Consider the following 23,245-nt stretch of genomic DNA (forward strand, 5'->3'; position numbering starts at 1 on the left):
TCCCAAATTCCCAAATTCCCAAATTCCCCAAATCCCCAAATCCCCAAATCCCTAAATCCCCAAATCCCCAAATCCCCAAATCCATAAATTCTTAAATACCTAAATACCTAAGACCCTAAATCCCTAAATCCCTAAATCCCTTAATCTCTAAATATTTAAACCCATAAATCCCAAAATCCCAAAATCCCAAAATCCCAAAATCCCAATATCCCAAATCCCCAAAACCCCAAAATCCCAAAATCCCAAAATCCCAAAATCCCAAAATCCCTATTCCAAAATTCCTAAATTACCAAATTTTCGCCACAGCGCAGAGCCGCGAAAAATTGCGCGAATCGTACAGTACAGTTAATTACGAGTATAAGTAAATAATGATATCGTGCATTGTGAACGGAGCTTTACTGGCAGTGGCCTCGTAAAGGGGGTGCCGACTGGACGCGCGTTGCGCACGCATATCCGATTTTCGCGGGGTTCTCCGGTCCGTCGGTGTTCCGCTTGGCGCGTCGGCCCCTCAGTAGGCCACTGTCATTCCGTCGAGCTGCATCTTGCCCGCGGAGCACACTTGTCTCCCGCCCACGCGAGATCAGACGCGCGAAACCACACGCGGCCCAATCGAATTATCTCGCGCGTTATCACGCGATTATCCAACCCCCTCGCTGCGTTTTACTCTCCACCCTCTTCTCGACGACTGATCGTGTGGATGCACACGTGTGGATCCGACAACGGTACCCTTCAATCATTTCCACCCTTGTACATTGCGGATCTTGTGGTACTCCTTTCACACGTTCGTTGCCAGATATTCGATATCTTTATCACTGTGAAGTAACGACTGTTATTTTTAAAATGATACTAGATTTGTTATAGCTCTTTCTACTCTTATAATCTACTCTTTCTACTCTTTTTATAAAATATTTCGTTGGAGATTGTTTCTTCGTTTGTAAAGTGTTAGGTTTTTTATGATTGTAAATAATATTAATGTTAGCTAAAAAATAATATTTTGGTGAATAGTGTTCTTTTATTGGCTTCATTATTTATCATTCTTTTGGTAATAAAATAATATTAGATTTGTTAGGTATTATTTTCTTGTTTGTATAATAATTTTTGGTTTGTCATACATCATTCTTTCTGTCATAATATATTGGGTTCATCGCATACCATTGTTTCTGTTATAAAATTATATTACTTTCATCATATATCATTTTTTTTCTTAAAAAATAATATTGGGTTCGTTATGAAGTGTTCTTTTATTTTTAAAACAATGTTAGGTTCATCATATATCATTCTTTATTTATAAAATAATATTAAATTGACTAATAAATATATAACCTCTTCGCGCACTTATTAAGCACAAACTACAATAATTGACTAAATTTACACATTCAATAAATTCAACTAAAAACTCTTAAAAGAAAAATTTAATTACCAGCCTAAAAAATTATAGGTTACACATCTACCTATCTACATATCTTTGTATGTTTCTATTTCAAGTATAATTTCTAACAAAACTCGCGTAAGATTTACCTAAAAATTTGCTTTAAAAGGTTTGTAAAAAACAAAAGATTAATAATACTTAATGGTAATTAGATGTCAAGTGTATATAACACTGGTAGCGAACACATTGATCAACCCTCGCTCACCCTTACAAATTGTTACTCTTTGATCGTGTGTCAAAAGCTTTCGACTGATTTTCGAAATTCACGTCGAAATCTGACGTTCGTGCACGCATTTGACGTTTCTTTCTTTCTCTGTTGCCGTGGGTGACTGAGGGAAGGTTTTAATTTGTGAAGGCATAGAAATGGTGATTTTTTGTGTATGAAATATTCGCTAAAATATGATATTCAGATTTGAAGTTCGACGGGTTGTTTTATAGTATTTTTTTATAATTTCATAGTTGGTTACTAATATGTGTATTTAGGGATTTGGGAATTTGGAAATTTAAGGACTTTGGGATTTGCAAATTTTAATATCTTCATAATAAGATTATTCATATGTGTATTTAAGGATTTGGGAATTTGGACATTTAGGGACTTAGGGATTTGAAAATTTGGAACATCAGGGATTTAGAAATTTAGGAATTTGGGGATCTGGAGAATTGGGAAGTTCGAAATTTGGAAATTTGAATAATTAGAAATTTTGTGATTTGGAGACTTGGAATTTTTAAATTTTGCGACTGAGAAATTTGGAAATTACTTAATTTTGGAATTTGGAACTTTGGAAATTTGAAATTTCAGAAATTTATGAATTTAATGAGAGATCACAGATAAGATTTCAAACAGCAAAAAATTAGGGAATATCAAGATCAGAAAATTAGGAAATTGGGTAACTTGAAAGTGCAGAAAATTAGAGTTTGTTAAACTTACACATTTGGAAACTCAGAAATTTGAAACTTAGAAAATTTGTAAATACAAGAGTTTGCCAATCAGAAAATTCGCAAGACCAAAAACTTGAGAATTACAGAACTTTCACATCATGAAGCTGTAGAAACTCCAAAATGCGATAAATAAAAAATTTCAAAATTAAAAGAAAGTAAAATGGAGTTCGTAATTCAACTCGTCAGAGTGATATTTAAATGCACCACTCGATCATGCCTGTCTTAAGAAATTAAAACATAATTTCCTCAAGAATATTCCTCAGCTCGAAAATTCGTTTAAAACCTCGTGGCACCAAACCATATTCATCATCCCCCGTAATTTCATACAAAAAGCTACTACAAAACAATCAGCAAAATTAAAAATCCGTCTATCAAAGAAAAAATTCGCAAAATATCGACTGCACCTCTTAAAGGGGATAAATCAAGAAGAAAACGATCACAGTTCCGTTTGGCCGTTTTAATCGCGACTTCGATCTCGCGTGCCTTTTTAAGGGTTGTTGTGTCGAGGAAGGTAATCCTCCATTGTCTTTTACGTAACCTCTGTTTGTTCTTCTCCACGTGCTCGGATTTCATTCGGATGGTAACTGTAATCCCCTCTCGAATAGTTGTCGATGACTTTCGTCCCTCGTGTATTCTACTTTAACCCTCGGCAACCGTTGAAAAACATCGTTCCTTCTAAATCCATCGTGGGAACGACAGTTTTCCTCTAGTTAACGCTTTTTTAACGAGGGTGGCTTGAAAAATTCAGAAACTTCGCGGACAAAGACTGGAAAGAGTTGACGAAATCTTTAGAGGGACAGTTGTAATTATCTTCTTCTCTCGGGGTGACACTTTGTATTCCGATTACAAAGGGGAACTTAACGGACCGGTATTATTTTTATTTCTTAATTAGACGTTCCGTTTCGAATTCAGAGGAAGCTTTTAATCTGTTTATATTTATCAGAGGCGGTGGTCAAAGTTTTGAAAGGAAGACGCGAAAGAAAGGTACTTTTCCATTAATGTTGTGCACGCGTTACTTTTTCCTCGAGTTAGCTCGGGTTTTAACGCGTCGAAAGAATCGCAATTTTTGAAGGGCGGTAAATTCACGGGAAAATTCCTCCTCATGGAAAATTTGCGCGAGATCTTCCTTTTCTTGAGGTTTCTTGCTATTCACCGGGTAAAAGCATTCGAACATTCCTCTTCGTATTTCATTCATTCCTTTTTTCTATTTGGCTCTTCACGCTCCACTAGAAAACGAGCACCGTTGTCTAATGGAGCCTCTCGATTTCTACTTCGGTTATTTTTCACCTCGTCCTATTTTACTTTCTATGAGATATTAGCCGGGGAAAGTCTTGCACGATCGAAGAGTAAATTATATTTAGCTAACGTTTCTTAAACTGTAGTTTACACCTTGGTGAACTCGTGTAGGTTTGAAATGTCGGACACTGAGGTAAATTCTCGTTTCTTGAAAATAAAATAGAAAGTCGTAAAATAAGATGTTTTCTTTTACGTTAAAATCGGCGTACGTTTGTTTTGAAATTCAAGAATAAAACTTAAGACTGAATAAACAGAAGGCGAAACATAAAATAGCATATTTTAATAAAAGCAATTTAAAAGAGTTTCTTAAATTAAAATGTGAATAAAGCAATTTTGATTAATGAAGTAGTTCAAGTGTCAAACTGATGAATAAATTGTAAAGATTGTTGTAAATTCATTAAATAATATTTAAGTAAATAACCCAAATTCAAATTGTGCCTCAAATTGAATGTAACATTACAAATATTAGTAGAAACAGTAAAATAAACAATGTTAAAAATTTAATTTACCTTGTAAAAACTTTTATAAATTCATTAAATGATATTCAAGCCATCATTTCTTTAAATAATGCAAATTCAAACTGTATCTTAAATTAAATCTAACATTAAAAATATCAGTAAAAACAGTAATAGAAACCATGTTAAAAATTTAATTTATCTTGTAAAAACTTTTATAAATTCATTAAATGATATTCAAGTCATCATTTCTTTAAATAATCCAAATTTAAATTGCGCTTCAAATTGAATCTAATATTAAAAATATCAGTAACAGTAAAATAAACCATGTTAAAAATTTAATTTACCTTGTAAAAATTAAGTTTTAATTGTTATTAAAAAACGGGATAATAAATTGAAAAAAATTTAAGCAGCGAAGCTGACGATTATGCTCATGACGCACATAGTGCGTCACATCAATTGTTCCAACAAATCTGTTGACGCAACTGCATTTTTATCTCATAAAATTAGCTATATTTTTAACACGAAACAGTGAAAACGAACATGTTTTATTATAATTGAGAGTCGAACATAAATCGATAAGAAAGTGAACACTTTGATCGTTCACGTAACAAAACTTGACTGCATAAGGGAAGTTTCAAGGCCTGTCAAGGGTGGAAGATTCAAGGGTGTCTGTTGACATAAACAGCTCTCAATCAGATATCTTTGCACGTTCGCTAATAAAAAATTTCATAATTAGGATCGATTGAATTTCAGATGATGACTGCACGGAATTACTAATTGTCACATTTCTCGTTCATTAAGCAGATGTAGCCGATTAATCGAACGCGAATGTTTGCAGATCGATACACGAGCGATTAACAATCGAATAATTAACCCACGTTTTTCTTGTTGAATCGAAGCCTTGCGACAGATTTGAATAAAAAAATCCTGGCATTGGACGTGTAGCAGCTGCCTCGGTCGATTAATTTGATTAGATATAAATACCGCAGGATGTGAGCCGGCTGATCTACATGATTTTCTGCGCTGCTTGTCAAAGGTGTCGGCTGCCTCCTTTTTTTTTCACCTACAGCTCATCTCTTCTCGTCTCTTCTCCGCCTGTGGTAAACACGTAAAATTCACTCCTGTTCCCGAGTCCGTTCGTACGACAGATGCGCACAACGTTTTGGAATAATTGGTGCGAGAACGAGCGAGAGAAATCCGTGATCGATCGAAGTTGGAAAGTTTCGTGATGCAGTGATCCGAGGAAGATCGCGACACCGTTTGCTCTCATCCGAATCAGAGAGAAATGGACAAGGACAGGTGTACGCAAGGTAAGTGATACTTTTCGCACTCGTTTTCACTGGTTATTTCTATCACAATTTCTAGTTTTGACGAATTCAATTCGTTTGGATGGATTATAGTGAAACTGTGTTTTCTATGCGAAGGTCAATCAAATATAAAGTGGTCGTTCAGGAAATTTGTGCGTTTGTATACACTGAGGGTGGTAGGCTTCCATGGGGAAATGTCGTTATTGAGATAGAGTGTCAACGTTTGTTTTGATGTTTGGACGGTTTTGAATATTAGAAATTGTCGTGGGTGAACAGTTTGTGATTCGATAAATTTGTGGAGGTGGACATTCAGTTGGTAAAATTTAATTTGGGGTACTTGGAATTCGGAGATTTTGAAGGTTGAACATTTAGAAATTTAGAAATTTGGGTGTTTGGGAGTTTGACGATTTCGGGATTTTTATGTTTAGGGATTTCGGACATTTGGGGATTTGGAGATTGATGGAATTTGGGAAGTCGCAAAATTGGGTGTATAGGATTTTGGGAGTTTTAAATATAGGAATTTGGGAATTTGGGAATTTGGGAATTTGGAAATTTGGGAATTTGGGAATTTGGGAATTTGGGAATTTGGGAATTTGGGAATTTGGGAATTTGAGAATTTTGAAATTTGGGAATTTGGGAATTTGGGCATTTGGGACTTTGGGAATTTGAGAATTTGGGAATTTAGGAATTTTGGGATTTAGGAATTTAGGAATTTAGGAATTTAGGAATTTGGGAATTTAGGAATTTAGGAATTTAGGAATTTAGGAATTTAGAAATTTAGGAATTTAGGAATTTAGGAATTTAGGAATTTAGGAATTTAGGAATTTAGGAATTTAGGAAATTTGGGAATTCAGAAATATAGGAACTAGGAAATTTGGGAAGTCAGAAATTTAGGAACTAGGAAATTTGGAATTTAGGAATTTAGGAACTAGGAAATTTGGGAATTCAGAAATATAGGAACTAGGAAATTTTAGAATTCAGAAATTTTGGAACTAGGAAATTTGGGAAGTCAGAAATTTAGGAACTAGGAAATTTGGAATTTCAGAAATTTTGGAACGAGGGAATTTGGGATTTCAAAAATTTAGGAACTAGAAAATTTGGAAATTCTGGAATTTAAGAACTAGGGAATTTGGGAATTTGAGAATTTAGGAATTTGAGAATTCAGGAATTTGGTAATTCTGGTAATTTGGGAATTTTATAATTTTTTGAAAGACTTAGAAATCTCTAAAATTAGGGATGTGGAAAGTTGAAAATAAATCATTTAGAAATTCGGAAATTGTAGAATTCAAGTATTTAGAAATTCGTGAATTCGTTTACAGATTTATGTAACAGATAATTTGGTAGATTTCCAATGTGAACCTTAAAAATTATGGAAATCAAAATTTAAGAACTGCAAATTTAACATAATTATCTTTGAATTAATTGTAACCTTAACTATCATACGCGTATTAACATAGTTTCAAGTTTCAATGGTTTCTTGTTCCCCATATTAACACCACCCTCTTTCACCTCAATAACAATATGTATCTATATTAAATTATATATTGTACCTATAATAGTATATCTATAATATAATATTATATAATAACACGTATAATAAAATTATACAATAATATTATAGGTACACCAGCACAGATGGTGTTAATATCAAAAAAAGAGTGAAAAATTAGTAAACGAACTTCACTAATTAAGTTCGAAGAATCATAAATTAAATTGGTGTTCAATGATGCTGAATACTGAATACACCCTTATCGTGTTAGCTATCAGCAGAACGATCACACGATAAAACAAATTATGCAATGCGAGTTTAAACGTGCTCATTAATTTCCCTAAACCATTGCGAAATCGCACGTTTGTATGTTTGCATCGCACACAACAATTCCGGTTTATATTTGATTGACCCTCGTATTAATGATTGAACGATCGATGGTGATCGTTTATTTTGTAATTTTCGTAAGTGGATTACGATATCTCTCTACTGAATATTTTTATTTTGTGTACGTGTTTGTAATTTAAGAAAATTCAAGTAGGAATAAGCAGTAATTTAGGTAGAAAATATTTCTACCATATTTTGAGAGGAATTTTGGTATTGATCGTTTTTAATGAAGAATATTTAAAATATAAAAAACCAAAGAATATTAAAATGGGTAAATGTTGTAACGAAACGAGTATAAACGTATGAAATCATAAAACTTACCAGTATTTAACAGTACGTACTTTATTAAGGCAAAATGGAGAACATTAAGTACATCAAAAGCGCTTCTCAAAATGAAAAGAGAAACCAAAAGATACATCTCGTGTAATAAATATAGCATGCCTTCCTGTTAATTAAAATAATCGTCAGACCTTTTATAAATTGTTACAATTCGCGTAAATTTATTTTTCACTTCCAGCGATATTAAATTTCCCGCAAATATTTTCTCAAGCTAACATTTCAGAGCGGTAACACACGTTCAATCATCGCGAGGTAAATTTCCACTTACAATATTCAATTCTTAGTGAAAAAGAGTTCTTCAGAGAAAATGATATTTCGCTGAAAAGTTAGGAATTCGTGGAAGGTCAGTGTTTAATTTCTCTTTGCGTAATAATCACGCGGTGCTAGCGAAATTTGCGTTTCATGTTTCTCGATAAAAATTCCTGCACCGAGAGGCCGGGCTTTCTTCCATTTCTTTCGCAGACACCATGGAAACCTCTGCCAGTAACTTGGAAGCTCTAATTCAGTTAAACGGCAGCTGCAGGTTAACCACTGACCCCAAACCCTCTCGGAAAGATCCCCCTTAAATAAGTGCCGCGTTATTTCTGTAAGACGATTTGCATCCCCTTTTCGAAATCCGGATTTCCTTATCATCTCTAGTACTTCTTTATTAAATGGTCGATATTGGTCTATCACGTTAAATTGCTGTAATATATTACTTTTACCTTGTCAATTTGATGTTCGATGAGGAAACTACCAAAATGGGCAAATGACTGCTCTGCAAGTTTTAATAAATTTTATAATTTTACTGTGTACATTATATAATTTGTTAAGATACTTTTCTTGAAATCTATGTTGATTTTCATCAAGATGGAGAATTTATGTTTAGTCATTTGTTTATTCATTTCTAAGTTTCATCTTCAATTTTAAATTATACTATACATCGGTAGACTTAGTGTTAAAGGTACATGAAAATGATTACATGAAGCATTTATTAGCTGTCTAATACAAAATGGAGGATGGACAATTACAGTACTTCATCATTTTTAGAATGTATGAAGTTTAACAAAATTTGATGACATTAAAGTTTCATATAGAAGTCCTTACATTACATCAATTTAAAGGTTAAACTGTACTAAACATATAATAAGATAAACACATCATATATATTCCTAAAATGGATGGTGGACAATTGTAGCAAACAATAATCATTTTTAAAATTGTTCAAGTTTTTGCTGAATTTAATTGCTGAACAAAATTATGACATAAAAGTTTCACATAGAAGTCCTTATATTACATCAATTTAAAGGTTAAACTGTACTAAGGATATAATAAGATAAACACGTCATATATATTCCTAAAATGAATGGTGGAAAATTGTAGCAAACAATAATCATTTTTAAAATTGTTGAAGTTTTTGCTGAATTCAATTGCTGAACAAAATTATGACATAAAAGTTTCACATAGAAGTCCTTATATTACATTAATTTAGGGGTTATACTAATAATAATGACATAAGCACATCATCTATATTCCTCACACAAAATGGCTGATGATCACCAGCAGCAATCACCAAATTTCAGAACGTATAAATGTCAGCACAGTTTGATGACATAAGGCTATCACGAATTACCACTAGTATTATATCAATTTCGAGCTTAAAGTCTATTAAAATGAATATATAAACGCTTCATCAGTATTCATAACACAAAATGGCTGAACAGATACAGTAAGCAGTGACTGATTTCGAAACATATAAAGTTTGACACAGTGATCGATTTCGGAAGATATCAAGTTTCACATAATCTAATTACACAAAAACGTTGTGAATCGATGTTTATTACATATCAGATTAACGTTCAAAATTTGATAGGTTTACTTTGAGGAAATTATTGGTAATTTTTTGAAAATCTGTAGCTTCAAGTCGATATTATTGTACTTATTAATTTATATTATTTTAATAGTACAAACTTGTATTAGATTTTATATATTTAAAAGAATAAAACAATCATTGTTACAAATGTCATCATGTTATTTTGTACTAAAAATATTAATGAACGTTTAACATAATTTTTTTATACTTTTAATATAACTTTCCTCTTTCAAACGATTTATACAATGCATCACTTTACAAAATATTCACATTTTTATTTAAAAAACTGGCCTACTTAACACGCATCGTTTCAATACTAATTTAATTAACGACCAATGTAATTTTACAGCACTTAATTTAATTTCTAATTGAACCAAATTTCCTTCCATCTGAAAATCGTTTCAACAATATGAAAAATTTTCAGCACGGCAAATACGCGACGTTTAATATTATCTGATGTAATATTTGAATAAATGCAATATCGTTCGCGAAAGTAAATAGGAAATGCCGAACAACGTTCGCTCGCATATTCATTTTTAAAAGGAATCCGAGGATTTATCTAAATACAATGATGTGCTCAACTTATTGTAAGTTTTTACTCCGCGTATTTTCGAACGTGGCTACATTTTTAGACGTGCACCTTTGTTTCGCTTTTATTCGTACAAAATACGATCCTTGTGTTCCACTTTGGGAATCAATAAAAATGTTCGTGGAAATGTTTGTTCTTTAACGTATGTATCCACCAAGTTGGAATTTGGACATCTGTTTTTCGTAACCGAGCTCTTGCAAACGACTGTAGGTAAAACTAATACGACTTCTGCTAACGAGGTATTTACTGAACAGAGGGTTTTAGACACAATTTTACAAGCACCAAGCATTATTCAAATTTGGATTTAAAGATACAGAGATTTAGAGGGGTTGGCAGTTGGGGAATATAGGAACTTGGGGATGTGCATATTTGGGAATATAGGAATTTTCATATGTAGAGATTTCGGGAATTAGGACTTTGCGATGTTGGGGATTTGGAGATATGGAAATTTAGGAATACAGGAATTTAGGTATAGAAAGATTTGGGGACGTGGGGATTTGGGGACGTGGGGATTTGGGGACGTGGGGATTTGGGGACGTGGGAATTTGGGGACGTGGAGTTCTGATAATATAGGGATTTGGGGACGCGGGTATTTGATGACGTGGGGATTTGGGGACGTGGGGATTTGGGGACGTGGGGATTTGGGGACGTGGGGATTTGGGGACGTGGGAATTTGGGGACGTGGGGATTTGGGGACGTGGGGATTTGGGGACGTGGGGATTTGGGGACGTGGGGATTTGGGGACGTGGGGATTTGGGGACGTGGGAATTTGGGGACGTGGAGTTCTGATAATATAGGGATTTGGGGACGCGGGTATTTGATGACGTGGGGATTTGGGGACGTGGGGATTTGGGGACGTGGGGATTTGGGGACGTGGGGATTTGGGGACGTGGGGATTTGGGGACGTGGGGATTTGGGGACGTAGGGATTTGGGAACGTTGAAATTTGCGGACGTACAGATTTGGGGATGTGGACATTTGGAAATATGTATCTTTATATAACGCATACACGTTTCGTTTTCATAGTACACATACAAACAGACATTGTAAGTGTTCGCAACTAAAACAAGAACATTTAAATCAAAAGCAAACGCAGAGAAACTTCAGAGGAAGTTAATACGAAGATGCGTTAGGCCACAAGCTAAACAATGAAATGAAGGTGGTAACCAAACTGTGTTAAGTTTGTAAAGTAATTCGTTGTCGAACATCCTTCCGCAATGTTAATTACTTGCGGATAAGGGCAATAACAAATCTGTTCCATCAGCCAAACGCTTAATAGCCTAAGCTCGATCCATCAGTTGAACAGTTTAACTTATTGCATCCAGACGCAGTTCGCGTCGCAGGTCATACAACGTCGGAAATCAATTTCCCAATTGAATCGGGAGGCTAATAACTCAGCTGCTCAAATCGTTAGCTCCTCAATGGGAACGTAATCGTATTTGACTGCGACAAGATGTTTGCATTTTATCAGGAGTCCATATTTCTGCGGTGCTTCTGTTCGGTGAACTGTTCTTGAACAGTTTCATTTATCGAAAAGATGTTTTTATTGACAATACAAATTATTTGTTATTTAGGTTAAGATCATATTATGGAGAACAAGAAATATTATTTATACAAGTACATTCTTGTTATATTAATTATTACTTTTTAAATAGGTCAAATGTCTCTTCTGAATAATATTTTATACAGTAAAAATAAATAAGATGTTAATTAAAGTACGTGAAGAAGAAAATTAATTAAATGTAGACAGGAGTTAAAGTAACTAACAAAGCAGTAATTATTATACGTGATAATTGATAATGATTTAATGTAGTCAAAAAAAGAATATTGCTGTCGATATTAATTAGGTGTCAATTAAGAAATATTCGTTTTCGGTAATGGTTAGTAGTGACCAAAAGTTTCGGTCATCGATAACGGTTATCGGTAACGAAAATACAATTTCTGTGATTTACATTGCGTAATGATAACATAAATTAAATTTCCACCTCCGATAACGGATATTCGTAACCAAAATTAATTACTTTCATCGTTGATGGTTACTAATGTTTGACAAAATTTTAGTTAATTATAATGTTTATTAGCAATTAAAATTATTAATTGGTTACGCCATAACCTGCAATATATATTTCATAACAGTTGTCTCTTATATTTATTATATCATTATTACATTGGTTTGAAGCATAAAATTTGTCAGAAATATTTACACAAGTATTAATATATAATGGCTGTTAGACAATTATTAAAAAATAGCAATTTTAAACTGTACAAAATTTAACAATTTCATGACATAAAACTGTTATGAAATAGCACATTATATCACTTTGAAGGTTATAGTTTATTGAAAATATCTGTATCAAACGGTTATTACTTGTAATACAAAATGGCTGACAGACAGTCATATTAAACAATAATCGATTTCAATATGTATAAAGTGAAGCACAGTTTGATGACATAAACCGTTACAAAATGACACACATATCATTTGAAGGTTATAGTTTATTAAAAATATTTGTATCAAACAGTTATTCGTCGTAACACAAAATGGCTGATGTACATGAAATAATAATCGATTTCAATATGTATAAAGCGAAGTACAATTTGATGACATAAAACTGTTAAAAAATGACAAATATTATATCATTCTGAAGGTTATATTGAAATTACACAAATGTATCATCAATGTCCATAACCTAAAATGGTTGACAGATATTTACAGCAAAGGATCATAGATTTCAAATCAAATAAATCACAAGGATCATAGATTCAAACACATAAATTAACTTGATTACATAAAAGTAACACAAAGCTGTCCTATTATATAAATTTAATTACTATAACTATCTCATGTTGTAGCAATTTGAATCTCAGAAGTTTCGTCAGTGTATTTTAACATTTAAGAGCAGAGGTTAATTAAAAAAAATCCACGCAAGCAATAAAGAACAGCTTCAATTTGTGACGAGGGCGTTGCAATCAATTATAAAATATCTAATTTCCTCTACTGTCGTTTTCCCATTTTCAATCAAGCAAACGTACGATTCTAATTATTGACTCGATCAAAACCCAGTAATAAGCATTCTGTTTATCGAGCAACTGTAGCATGCAGAATTTCCTATATAAATGTAAATCAATCGGGAATCAACCGCTTCTTTTGTACATTTGCACGAGGAAGAGAAAAGATGGAGGACAAGTAATAAGCACCTGCTAACGAAGAAGGTAGCCTGTAATAGAACCGAGGGAAAAACTGATCATTAAAGTGCTTTGAGGTGAAAAAGAACAGAAGTCTGCCTTTTCATTTGCTGGACAAAATCGTTTCGGCCGGGGCCAATGGTCGTATAACGCTGCCCGATGAAAAAGCATGACTTCACTGCGGCAAAGAAGTCATGGTAATGACGTTGTTAAACGTCAGACAAAGTAATTGAAATATACGAGAAAGCTCTAACCTTGTATCCTCTGCAGTTCTGCCAAAATATCAAGGACTGCATTTAACGAGTCATAAATTTTCATTCTGCTTCCTTGTTCCTGTCTTTGCGCAGCAGCTCTTGTTTGACAAAATTAATATGGCGGAGAGATAATTTATACTGCAGAAAATTGATATTTGTTCTGTGACAGCAGTATATATTTTCACTGATATACACAATTTATACTGAGGATGAATTTTGTTGTAATATTTAAAATTTATTATTTTTGTATTTATTGCCATGTAGGATTCATTTTTACATTCGTTAATTTATAGTGGTTATATTCAAGTTTAAATGTAACACGTTTTGGTAAAAAACGTTTTAATTAATTTTGAAAAAGCGTGGTTTTCGTAACACAACTGTTTTGAATTATTCAGTGTGTTGAACTTTTGTGTAGGTTTTGTTACGTGTTTGTTCTCTAAGATTAATATTCTGTATTTTCTCTACAGACTTTCATAATAAAAAGTTTTTGTTTTATATTTAATTATTTTTGGAGAAGAATTCTTTTAACAGTTCATACAATATTCGTACACTGATAAGAGAAATAAAGTTATAAGGTGTTTAAATTATTTGAATAATATGATATCTTCATTAGGGTAGTCATCAAGAGTACAAAATTACACCATTATTTTGACTAGATTACCGAAATTATTGAAACTAAGTACTGCTTAAGTAAACGAAAGCACACCCTGAAGGAGACAACAAAGAACAATTAAAATTCAGTGGGTGGATTAATTTAATATCAAGGGAGGATATTGTCGCGACCTTAATTCAGACTCAACCTAATTCAGAAGTAACTGCTTGCTTTTGTTACAATATTGAAAGACAACTTAAACTTGAATGAGATTTCGTTCATAAAAGTTTGCTTTCTGTAATAATTCGTGATGTCGTGCAAATCACATCATTCACAACCTATTAGTTACCATATATGTATTTTTTCTGTGGCAATATAATGGAATAGTTTGCTAATAGCAATTTTTTAAAATAAAACTTAAGAATTTCAAGATATATTTCTTTTTATGTTTTTTGTTTTTCAATGATTGCGATAATTGTAGTTCGAAGATTTCTTACAATTTGATAATATTTTTATAATAATTTATAATAATATAATTTTCTCAAATAAAATTAAAAAGGCATGAACTAATTTTTGCTATCTCATTTCTTAATCATTGCTCTGATTATACTTAATTCTTGCAGTAATTGTTCAAATAATCCGAAAGTGTAAAAATTGTAAAAGTATAATAAAAAATGTATTAAGTCTATTAAAATGTATTAAGCATATAATTCTACACTTGAAGTGTATACAAATATGTGTCTCTAAACTTTAACGAACTTCAATAAAAGCGAATTAAACTCGCTACTCGTTAAACAAGAAATTGCCACCATTTTAGGACGGATACGCAACGCAAATCACGAAAGGGATATAATAAAGATTTCAATTCGCGGAACAGGGATCGTGATCATGTTCCTCGGTTCCGACTGTGGTAGTAAATTACTTTTGAAAGAAAAACTAGACAGCCCCGAAAGTTTCCAGGCTTCCGTCTTTGTGCAGAGCGGTTAGAACTTCCGGAGACAAGGGTCGCGATCGAATTGGAGCGTATGACAGCGACCTAACCTAACTTCGGTTTCAACTGAAATGAAAGTGCCGTGAATTTTCAAAACGATCATCGCTGTCGATTCTATAATACGATTCTCCCGTTCCAGTATTGGACGGAAATGGACGCTGTACGAGCTGTTACTCGAAGATTTTTCCATCGAGCTAATGGTTTTCGTATTTCGAGGTCTTTATTGTTGCTTAACATTTAAAAACCATGATGATTTGTGTTAAATTCAAATTTTTTGATAAATTTTATTATTTGTTAATACTCGATGTAGCTTGTAATATGAAAATATTTATAATTTTATACTTAAAGAGGGGTGGAAACAGTGGCATTTATTTTTAAGAAAATTATGTATATTTACATAAAGTAAATTTGAAATATTTTTACATAAAGTAAATATATATAATTGTACAAATATAATAAAGTATAAAAAATAATATATACTGTATGCCATATAAATTTTTATTATATACTAAATAATTTAAATTATACTTCATCTTACAGTATGAGAATATATGAATTTTGTTTAAGAAAATATCTGTTCACACGAAATACAAGAAATTACATTTACGAACTTTTTAAAGTGTTCTCATAATAGAAGGTTTTTTAAAATTTTTGCGGTAGAAGTTTCATAACTAGTTATTTTAGGATATTTATTAGAAAAGTTTCTGTAACGTGAGAATATTATTTTACAAAATTGAACGTAAGTTCCATAAAAACTTATTAAAAAGTTTTATAACTTCTGCGATACCTGCTTAGAAATATCAGATTTTTTAAACTTGTAAAGTTCCGAGTTAATTATAGAAATTTTGTGTTACTTATTTTTAAACTTTCAGATTTATGATTTTAAAAATTCAAGATTGTATTGATGTACTGATGGATATCAAAATAGTTGATTAAATAATTATGGTGATAAAAGATATAAGAAATTAGTGTTAGGAAAAATAAATAAACAAAGTAATGGATAGATGAGTAATATATATGAAATAAATAAAATAATATCTAAATAAATAGTGAATGAATAAATAATATTTATCAAATAAATAAAATAATATCTAAATAAATAGTGAATGAATAAATAATATTTATAAAATAAATAAAATAACATCTAAATAAATAGTAGATGAACAAATAATATTTATAAAATAAATAGTAGGCGAATATTTGTAAGAGAAATAATACCTAAATAAATATTAGACAAATAAATAACATTTACAATAAAAATAATAACCAAATAAATAAATTAATAAGTAAATAATAGATGAATCAGTAATATTTATTAAACAGTATTTATTAAACAATAGCTACACAAATAATTACCCAAAAATAAACAAAATACCAAGGAAAGAAAAATCCTACCATCAAACTTCCCATCTCACTATCACACAAAAAAAGTAAGGGGTAGTTTTCATTTTAATACAAACATTCGCTCCAACATTTCGCGGAGAAATATCAGTACATTCCCAGCGAGATATTCAAATATTACATACTTAAGAGTTTAAAACTTGATATTTCCATGTAAAAACCAAAGAGAGGGGTTACTCGAACCACTCGAAAAATGTGAAGCCGGATTCTCACGAGATGATATTTCCTGGAAAGTGGATGTAGAGATTCGAAGACACGGTTTCTTCCAGAAAATGTCGAAGGTTCGGTCGTTTTAGCGGTAGATTCACGAAATTGCGTTTCAGCAGAGTTGCCACGATTTGCCGAGACGAACGTTGTGGATCGACCCGAATATCGCCGGGGGTGCCGAGGACAGAGATTGCGAGAAGAGGTGCACTAGACAATAAAAATAGAGCGTAGCAGCCGAGAATTGGGGCTAGTGGATTGCGATACGGAAAGTAAGGTCGACAACTGTGACATTGAATCGAAGTGATAAGTCATGGTACTCGGTAGGAAGTTTCTCATCGAAAACAATGTAAACGCATAGTTTTACTTTCGATGGAGAGGTCTTTTGCTTGTTGATTTTTGGGGATTTGGGGGGCAATGAGTGTTTGAAGGTTTTAGAGTTTTAGGACTTGGAAATTTGGAGGGTTCGAGGTTTGGAATATGGAGGTTTGGGAATTTGGGGATGGAGGAGGTTGAAAATTTAAGAATTTGGGAATTTAGGAATTTCGGGAATTTCGGGAATTGGGGAGGTTTGGGATTTGGGAGATTTGGGATTTGGGAGATTTGGGATTTGGGAGATTTGGGATTTGGGAGATTTGGGATTTGGGAGATTTGGGATTTGGGAGATTTGGGATTTGGGAGATTTGGGATTTGGGAGATTTGGGATTTGGGAGATTTGGGATTTGGGAGATTTGGGATTTGGGAGATTTGGGATTTGGGAGATTTGGGATTTGGGAGATTTGGGATTTGGAGATTTAAAGATTTGAGAATTTAGAGATTTGAGGAATTTAAGGATCTAGGAATTTCAGGATCTAAGAATTTGAGGATCTAAGAGTTTGAGGATCTAAGAATTTGGGGTTATAGAAATTTGAGGTCATAGGAATTTGAGGTTATAGAAATTTAAGGTCATAGGAATTTGAGGTTATAGATTTTAGGTTATAGGACTTTCACGATCTAGGAACTTAAGTACCTAGAAATTTCAAGATCTAGAAAAAGTACCTAAGAATTTGAAAATCTAGAAACTTGGACATCTATGAATATTAACATCTAGGAACTCGGCGATATAAAAATTTATGTTTCAAAAATTTAAAATCGACAATCTTCAAAATCAAGAAATGCAAAAATTTAGAACTTCCTAAAAAAACTTAGAAATCTGGAACTTTCCAATTCGATAAACCTTGAAATTTCAAATTTACAAGAATTTAAATGTTCATAACTTTAGAAATTTAAAATAACTAAAAAATGTTCAAATTCAGAGTTTGAGGTGTCAGGAAAATGATAAATGCAGAGATTCGGAGAAACGTCAAACTTTAACGACAAAGTTTGTTTAGCAAACAAATTTAGCATGATTGCACCCGCACTTAGAACTACCTACCATAACCTAGAGAAAAGCATACAATTTTTCTACCGAACTATCGAACGAACTGGAGCGTGTGAAGGCACTACATCCTTCCGGCCTACAGATCAGGCTATCCGAATCCTGTGTAGTCGCCTTGAAGTTCAGCGAAGTTGAACGAATGTCCTGAAAAGTCGCGCTATAATTCAGCATTGAATTACCTTCCCTTTGTACAAAATAAAAAAGTAACGTCAGCTGACAAACACTGGGGGTGAATGTTATGGCAATCCATTTTTCAGCAAATTTCCTTGGGTTAATTCAAGTTTTATTTCAATTAAATGCTCTAAGCGGTACAATAGTTATTTTAGAGTGATTTTGTGTTTAATTGTTATTTGGACGTAGTTAATTTAATGAAGTTAAAATAACTGAACGGAGGGTTAATGATAACATTTACATTATTAAATGAAGACAATGTATTTTACGATAAAATATATTTACTTTGCTAAAAACAAGTTTAATTTATATAAATATATTTAATAGAAGTATGTTGAATTTTATTTGCACAAATGTTTTAATTTAATATTCCAAGTGATATAACAGATGTTTCAATCTAATTTTGTTTTTTAACAGTTATTTTAATATAGTTAGTTTAACCTCAAAAACTAACCTAAAAATAGACACTCAGACACTCGCACTCTAAATATAATTTTTTAACTATAAAAGATTGATAGATTTTTTAAATAAAGAAGCTAGAAAAGTGGTAAAATTAATGTTACAACCCCGCACTGCCCAACTCCTAAAAATAAAATCTAAATTTTTAATTATTTTACGAAATTGTACCAAAAGAAAATAAATTACACAAATATAAAAGTACATATAAAATAAAAATCTAGAAAAGTAAAATTACTTGTAAAATTATGTTACAGCTAAAACCATTAAACTTTTAATAGAAATTTCCCTTATCTCTTATATTGCATTTCTGAACGACCAAATGCTTGTATCTCCATTTTACAAAAACGTTCTTTTTCTCTTCAATTTGCATTTCGTTCAAGAACGTTCAGCGGAAACATCATACTTCAAAAGTAGCATGCGAAAGAAACTGGGAGTTCATCTTGCATTAAGGTTAGTTTTCACACTCTTAAGAGCGCCTTCAGTAGAAATTGATTGACTCGAATCGTTCCATAATTTCACAAAGTTTCATGCAAATCAGACAATTCACAGCCGTAAATTCTCACGTTTTGCCGATAAATTTCAAGCGCCATCAATTTGTACGATTATTCAGTTTGCGTGGTTTCGTTTAAGAACATAATTTCCTATGGAATACGAGCATAATTATGGAAGAGCGTTTCAGATTATGAACGATAAGGAATTGCACTCGACGATCAAACTGTGTACTGTACAAACACAATCGACTACTGTTCCGTGTTTATTTGTTCAGTGCATCGCGCAACTTTGTGCTGCACGCAGAAATGACTCTGTAATTTTCGAGCGTAAACATTGGAAGGAGTGGTTAAATTCAAAGGGTACTTCTACAAAATTCTTTTTAGCAATTATTACAGTTTGCAATTGTCAAGGTTTTTAGGAAGAAGAGACACTAAAAATTTTTAATTTAACTCAACTTGTCAAAACGTATAGGGCTGCTCAAAAGTGGAACACTTCTGGTTCTTCTGAATGAAACAAGATTTTCAATGCAAACTTTATATAATCTTTTAAGAATTTGGTTTTATTAATAATTTTGTGTTCATACATTTATTATGTATTCAGTAAAATTAGAAGCTGCTGATGAAGTTTTAAAACACTCAACTTGTCGAAACATATAGGGCTGCTCAAAAGTGGAGCACTTCTGGTGCTTCTGAATGAAACAAGATTTTTAATGCAAACTTTATATAATATTTTAAGAATGTGGTTTTATTAATAATTTTGTGTTCATACATTTACTATGTATTCAGTAAAATTATAAGCTGCTGATGAAGTTTTAAAACACTCAACTTGTCGAAACATATAGGGCTGCTCAAAAGTGGAGCACTTCTGGTGCTTCTGAATGAAACAAGATTTTTAATGCAAACTTTATATAATATTTTAAGAATGTGGTTTTATTAATAATCTTGTGTTCATACATTTACTATGTATTCAGTAAAATTAGAAGCTGCTGATGAAGTTTTAAAACACTTAACTTGTCAAAACATATAGGGCTGCTCAAAAGTGGAGAACTCCTGGTGCTTCTGAATGAAACAAGATTTTTAATGCAAACTTTATATAATCTTTTAAGAATATAGTTTTATTAATAATCTTGTGTTCATACATTTACTATGTATTCAGTAAAATTATAAGCTGTTGATGAAGTTTTAGAACACTCAACTTGTCGAAACATATAGGGCTGTTCAAAAGTGGAGCACTTCTGGTGCTTCTGAATGAAACAAGATTTTCAATGCAAACTTTATATAATCTTTTAAGAATGTAGTTTTATTAATCTTGTAAAGTACCATTTCTTATTTATGAGACAATACAACAAATTATTTTTATTAATTCTTAAATGATTATGTCCCACGAACTTTCACTTTTCAAAGAAACTTAGAAACAGAATTTCTCAATTATAATTAAAACGTGTACAGCTATGCACCTGTTAAATACAGTCTTAAATTATCTCCATCTTGATGTAACTACTATTTATAAAAGTTTGCTAACTTTTAAACATCGTTGTGTCTTATCCAGCAAAATTTTCAAGAAATTCAATAATAAGTGCGACACAACCATCCTATAATGCCGTTTATAAATCCTTTCGGCACATCAAAGAGAAAAATCCTCTTAATGATTAAATCTGCCGTGCATTTGCAAAAGAACGTCATGGAAAAAGCACGCAAAGAGTTCTGAAATAACCTGATACGATAATACCGTTTCACTAAAGGGATAATGAATTTTTAGCAAACCAAGAAGCTGGTGTTTTGCACGTACTTCTTTAAACCGTAAATTACATTATCGTTGATTATCCAGCGCACGTCGTTCAATGGGACGATCGCAACCGAGAGGAAGCTGCGAAATTAAATTCCGCTTTGGAAGTCACCGTGGTCGATGTAGTGTATTGAATCGATAATTCGTTGAATTCGAACTCGGAGCAATTGAGTGAATAGAAATAACAGAGCTGGCCTGTGTTTTTCACTTACAGGACGTTTAATTTTGTGCATTTAATTATTTTAGTTATTATGGTGATTAGGGTCTGGTATGCGTTCATAATATGTGCACTTGAATTTTGCTAACTTTTGTACTATTTGATACTCTAAGATTTTTTAATTTTATAACTCACTCTCTCAATTTTTAAATTCTCAAATTTTTTAATTTTCTAATTTCCACTCTCTCAAATTTCCAAATTTTCAAATCCCAAAATTCTCAAATTTCCACTCTCTCAAATTCTCGAATTTTCAAATCCCAAAATTCTCAAATTTTCAAATTTTCTAATTTTCACTCTCTCAAATTTCCAAATTTTCAAACCCCAAAATTCTCAAATTTCCACTCTCTCAAATTCCCGAATTTTCAAATCCCAAAATTCTCAAATTTTCTAATTTTCTAATTTCCACTCTCTCAAATTTCCAAATTTTCAAATCCCAAAATTCTCAAATTTCCACTCTCTCAAATTCCCGAATTTTCAAATCCCAAAATTTTCAAATTTTCAAATTTTCTAATCTCCACTCTCTCAAATTTCCAGATTTTCAAATCCCAACTCTCAAATTTTCTAATTTTCTAATTTTCACCCTCTCAAATTTCTAAATTTTCAAATCCCAACTCTCAAATTTTCTAATTTTCTAATTTTCACCCTCTCAAATTTCCAAATTTTCTAATTTCCACTCTCTCAAATTTCTAAACTCCCCAACTCCCAACCCTCAAATTTCCAAACTCCTAAATCCCCAAATTTATAAACTCTCATCTTTCCAAACTCCCAACCCTAAATTTCTATACTACTAAATTTTCAAGTTCCCAAATTTATATCCTTGATAACCACGAAAATTACATTACAAAATGTGTGAAATCTCGTGTCCTTATTTGAAGATTTGATCTCAAGTGGAGCATTCCGTATGTGATATAAGGGACCGAAATAACTTTCTTGATTTACATCACCCTCGCGCCTGGAAGATTAATTAATTTTAATTACCCAATATACTTTGATTAAATTCAGCCTTGTTATTTTACAGATCTCATATTTCATATTATTTATTCTCGATAGACTTTTACATTAAATTAACTAGTGATTTATAATTTTATTTATATCTCTGTACGAAGTGTATCAAATCGAATGTTCACATATTTTGTAATACTGTCATCCGTTATAAGGAGACTGTGTTCATGCACTTGTGATATATTGAGGTCTATAAGATACACATAAATCACGTAACCTGTGCGATTTGCAGTTTATAGATTGCATGAGTTATGTTTATCTTGTAGGCTACGATATATCATAAATGCATAAATATCCTGAGGCTGGTTATAAATATCGTCGTATAAGTGCAATATTATAGTACGTTCACTTCTTGTTGACTGTAAAATGAAAGATAGTTTTAGGTTAATGTATGGTACTGTGGTGGGTTCGATCAAAATGGCGTCGTGACGTTTGTCGAAGAAAAATAAAATATAATAGTTTAACAAAATGACAGGCATATAACTGCTAAAATTATATTTGAATTTCAAACTATTTAACTAGTAATGTTAAAGTAGATAAATTTCTTTTTAAGTTACATTAGTTGTCTTTTATTTACGAATTCAAAGAAATCAAAATGGCGTCGTGACTTTTGTAGAAGAAAAATATATCTAACAAAATAACATGGTATATAACTGCAAAAATTATATTTGAATTTTAAACTATTTAACTAGTAATGTTAAAGTAGATAAATTTCTTTTTAAGTTACATTAGTTGTCTTTTATTTACGAATTCAAAGAAATCAAAATGGCGTCGTGACTTTTATGGAAGAAAAATATATCTAACAAAATAACATGGTGTATAACTGCAAAAACTGTACTCGAATTTTAACGGTTTAATTAGTAATGTTAAAGTAGATGAATTTCTTTTTAAATTGTATCAGTTGTTATTTATTTTTGAAGTCAAACAGCGAAGTAGCTGATGAAAATCTGTTTTCATTTATTTCTTGAAATTACAAATTTACATACTGAT

The 23,245-nt window shown here is 32.0% G+C and overlaps 1 protein-coding gene across 2 annotated transcripts in view; it reads left to right on the forward strand.

Annotated features, from left to right (window-relative positions):
• The first annotated feature begins 525 nt into the window (after positions 1 to 525).
• LOC100881927 (dual specificity calcium/calmodulin-dependent 3',5'-cyclic nucleotide phosphodiesterase 1) overlaps positions 526 to 23,245 on the forward strand; it is a 245,801-nt gene continuing 223,081 nt past the window's right edge. The window contains exons 1-2 of one of the 2 annotated variants that reach the window (XM_076532284.1): positions 526 to 722; positions 4,927 to 5,432. In XM_076532284.1, coding sequence (XP_076388399.1) covers positions 5,408 to 5,432 — 25 coding nt within the window. In that variant the 5' untranslated portion in view covers positions 526 to 722; positions 4,927 to 5,407. Of the gene's footprint in view, positions 723 to 4,490; positions 5,433 to 23,245 lie in introns of those variants that run through there. The other variant, XM_076532285.1, reaches the window with a different exon arrangement.

Source organism: Megachile rotundata, chromosome 5 (genome assembly GCF_050947335.1).
Source record: "Megachile rotundata isolate GNS110a chromosome 5, iyMegRotu1, whole genome shotgun sequence".
In the NCBI taxonomy this organism is placed as follows: Eukaryota; Metazoa; Arthropoda; class Insecta; order Hymenoptera; family Megachilidae; genus Megachile; species Megachile rotundata.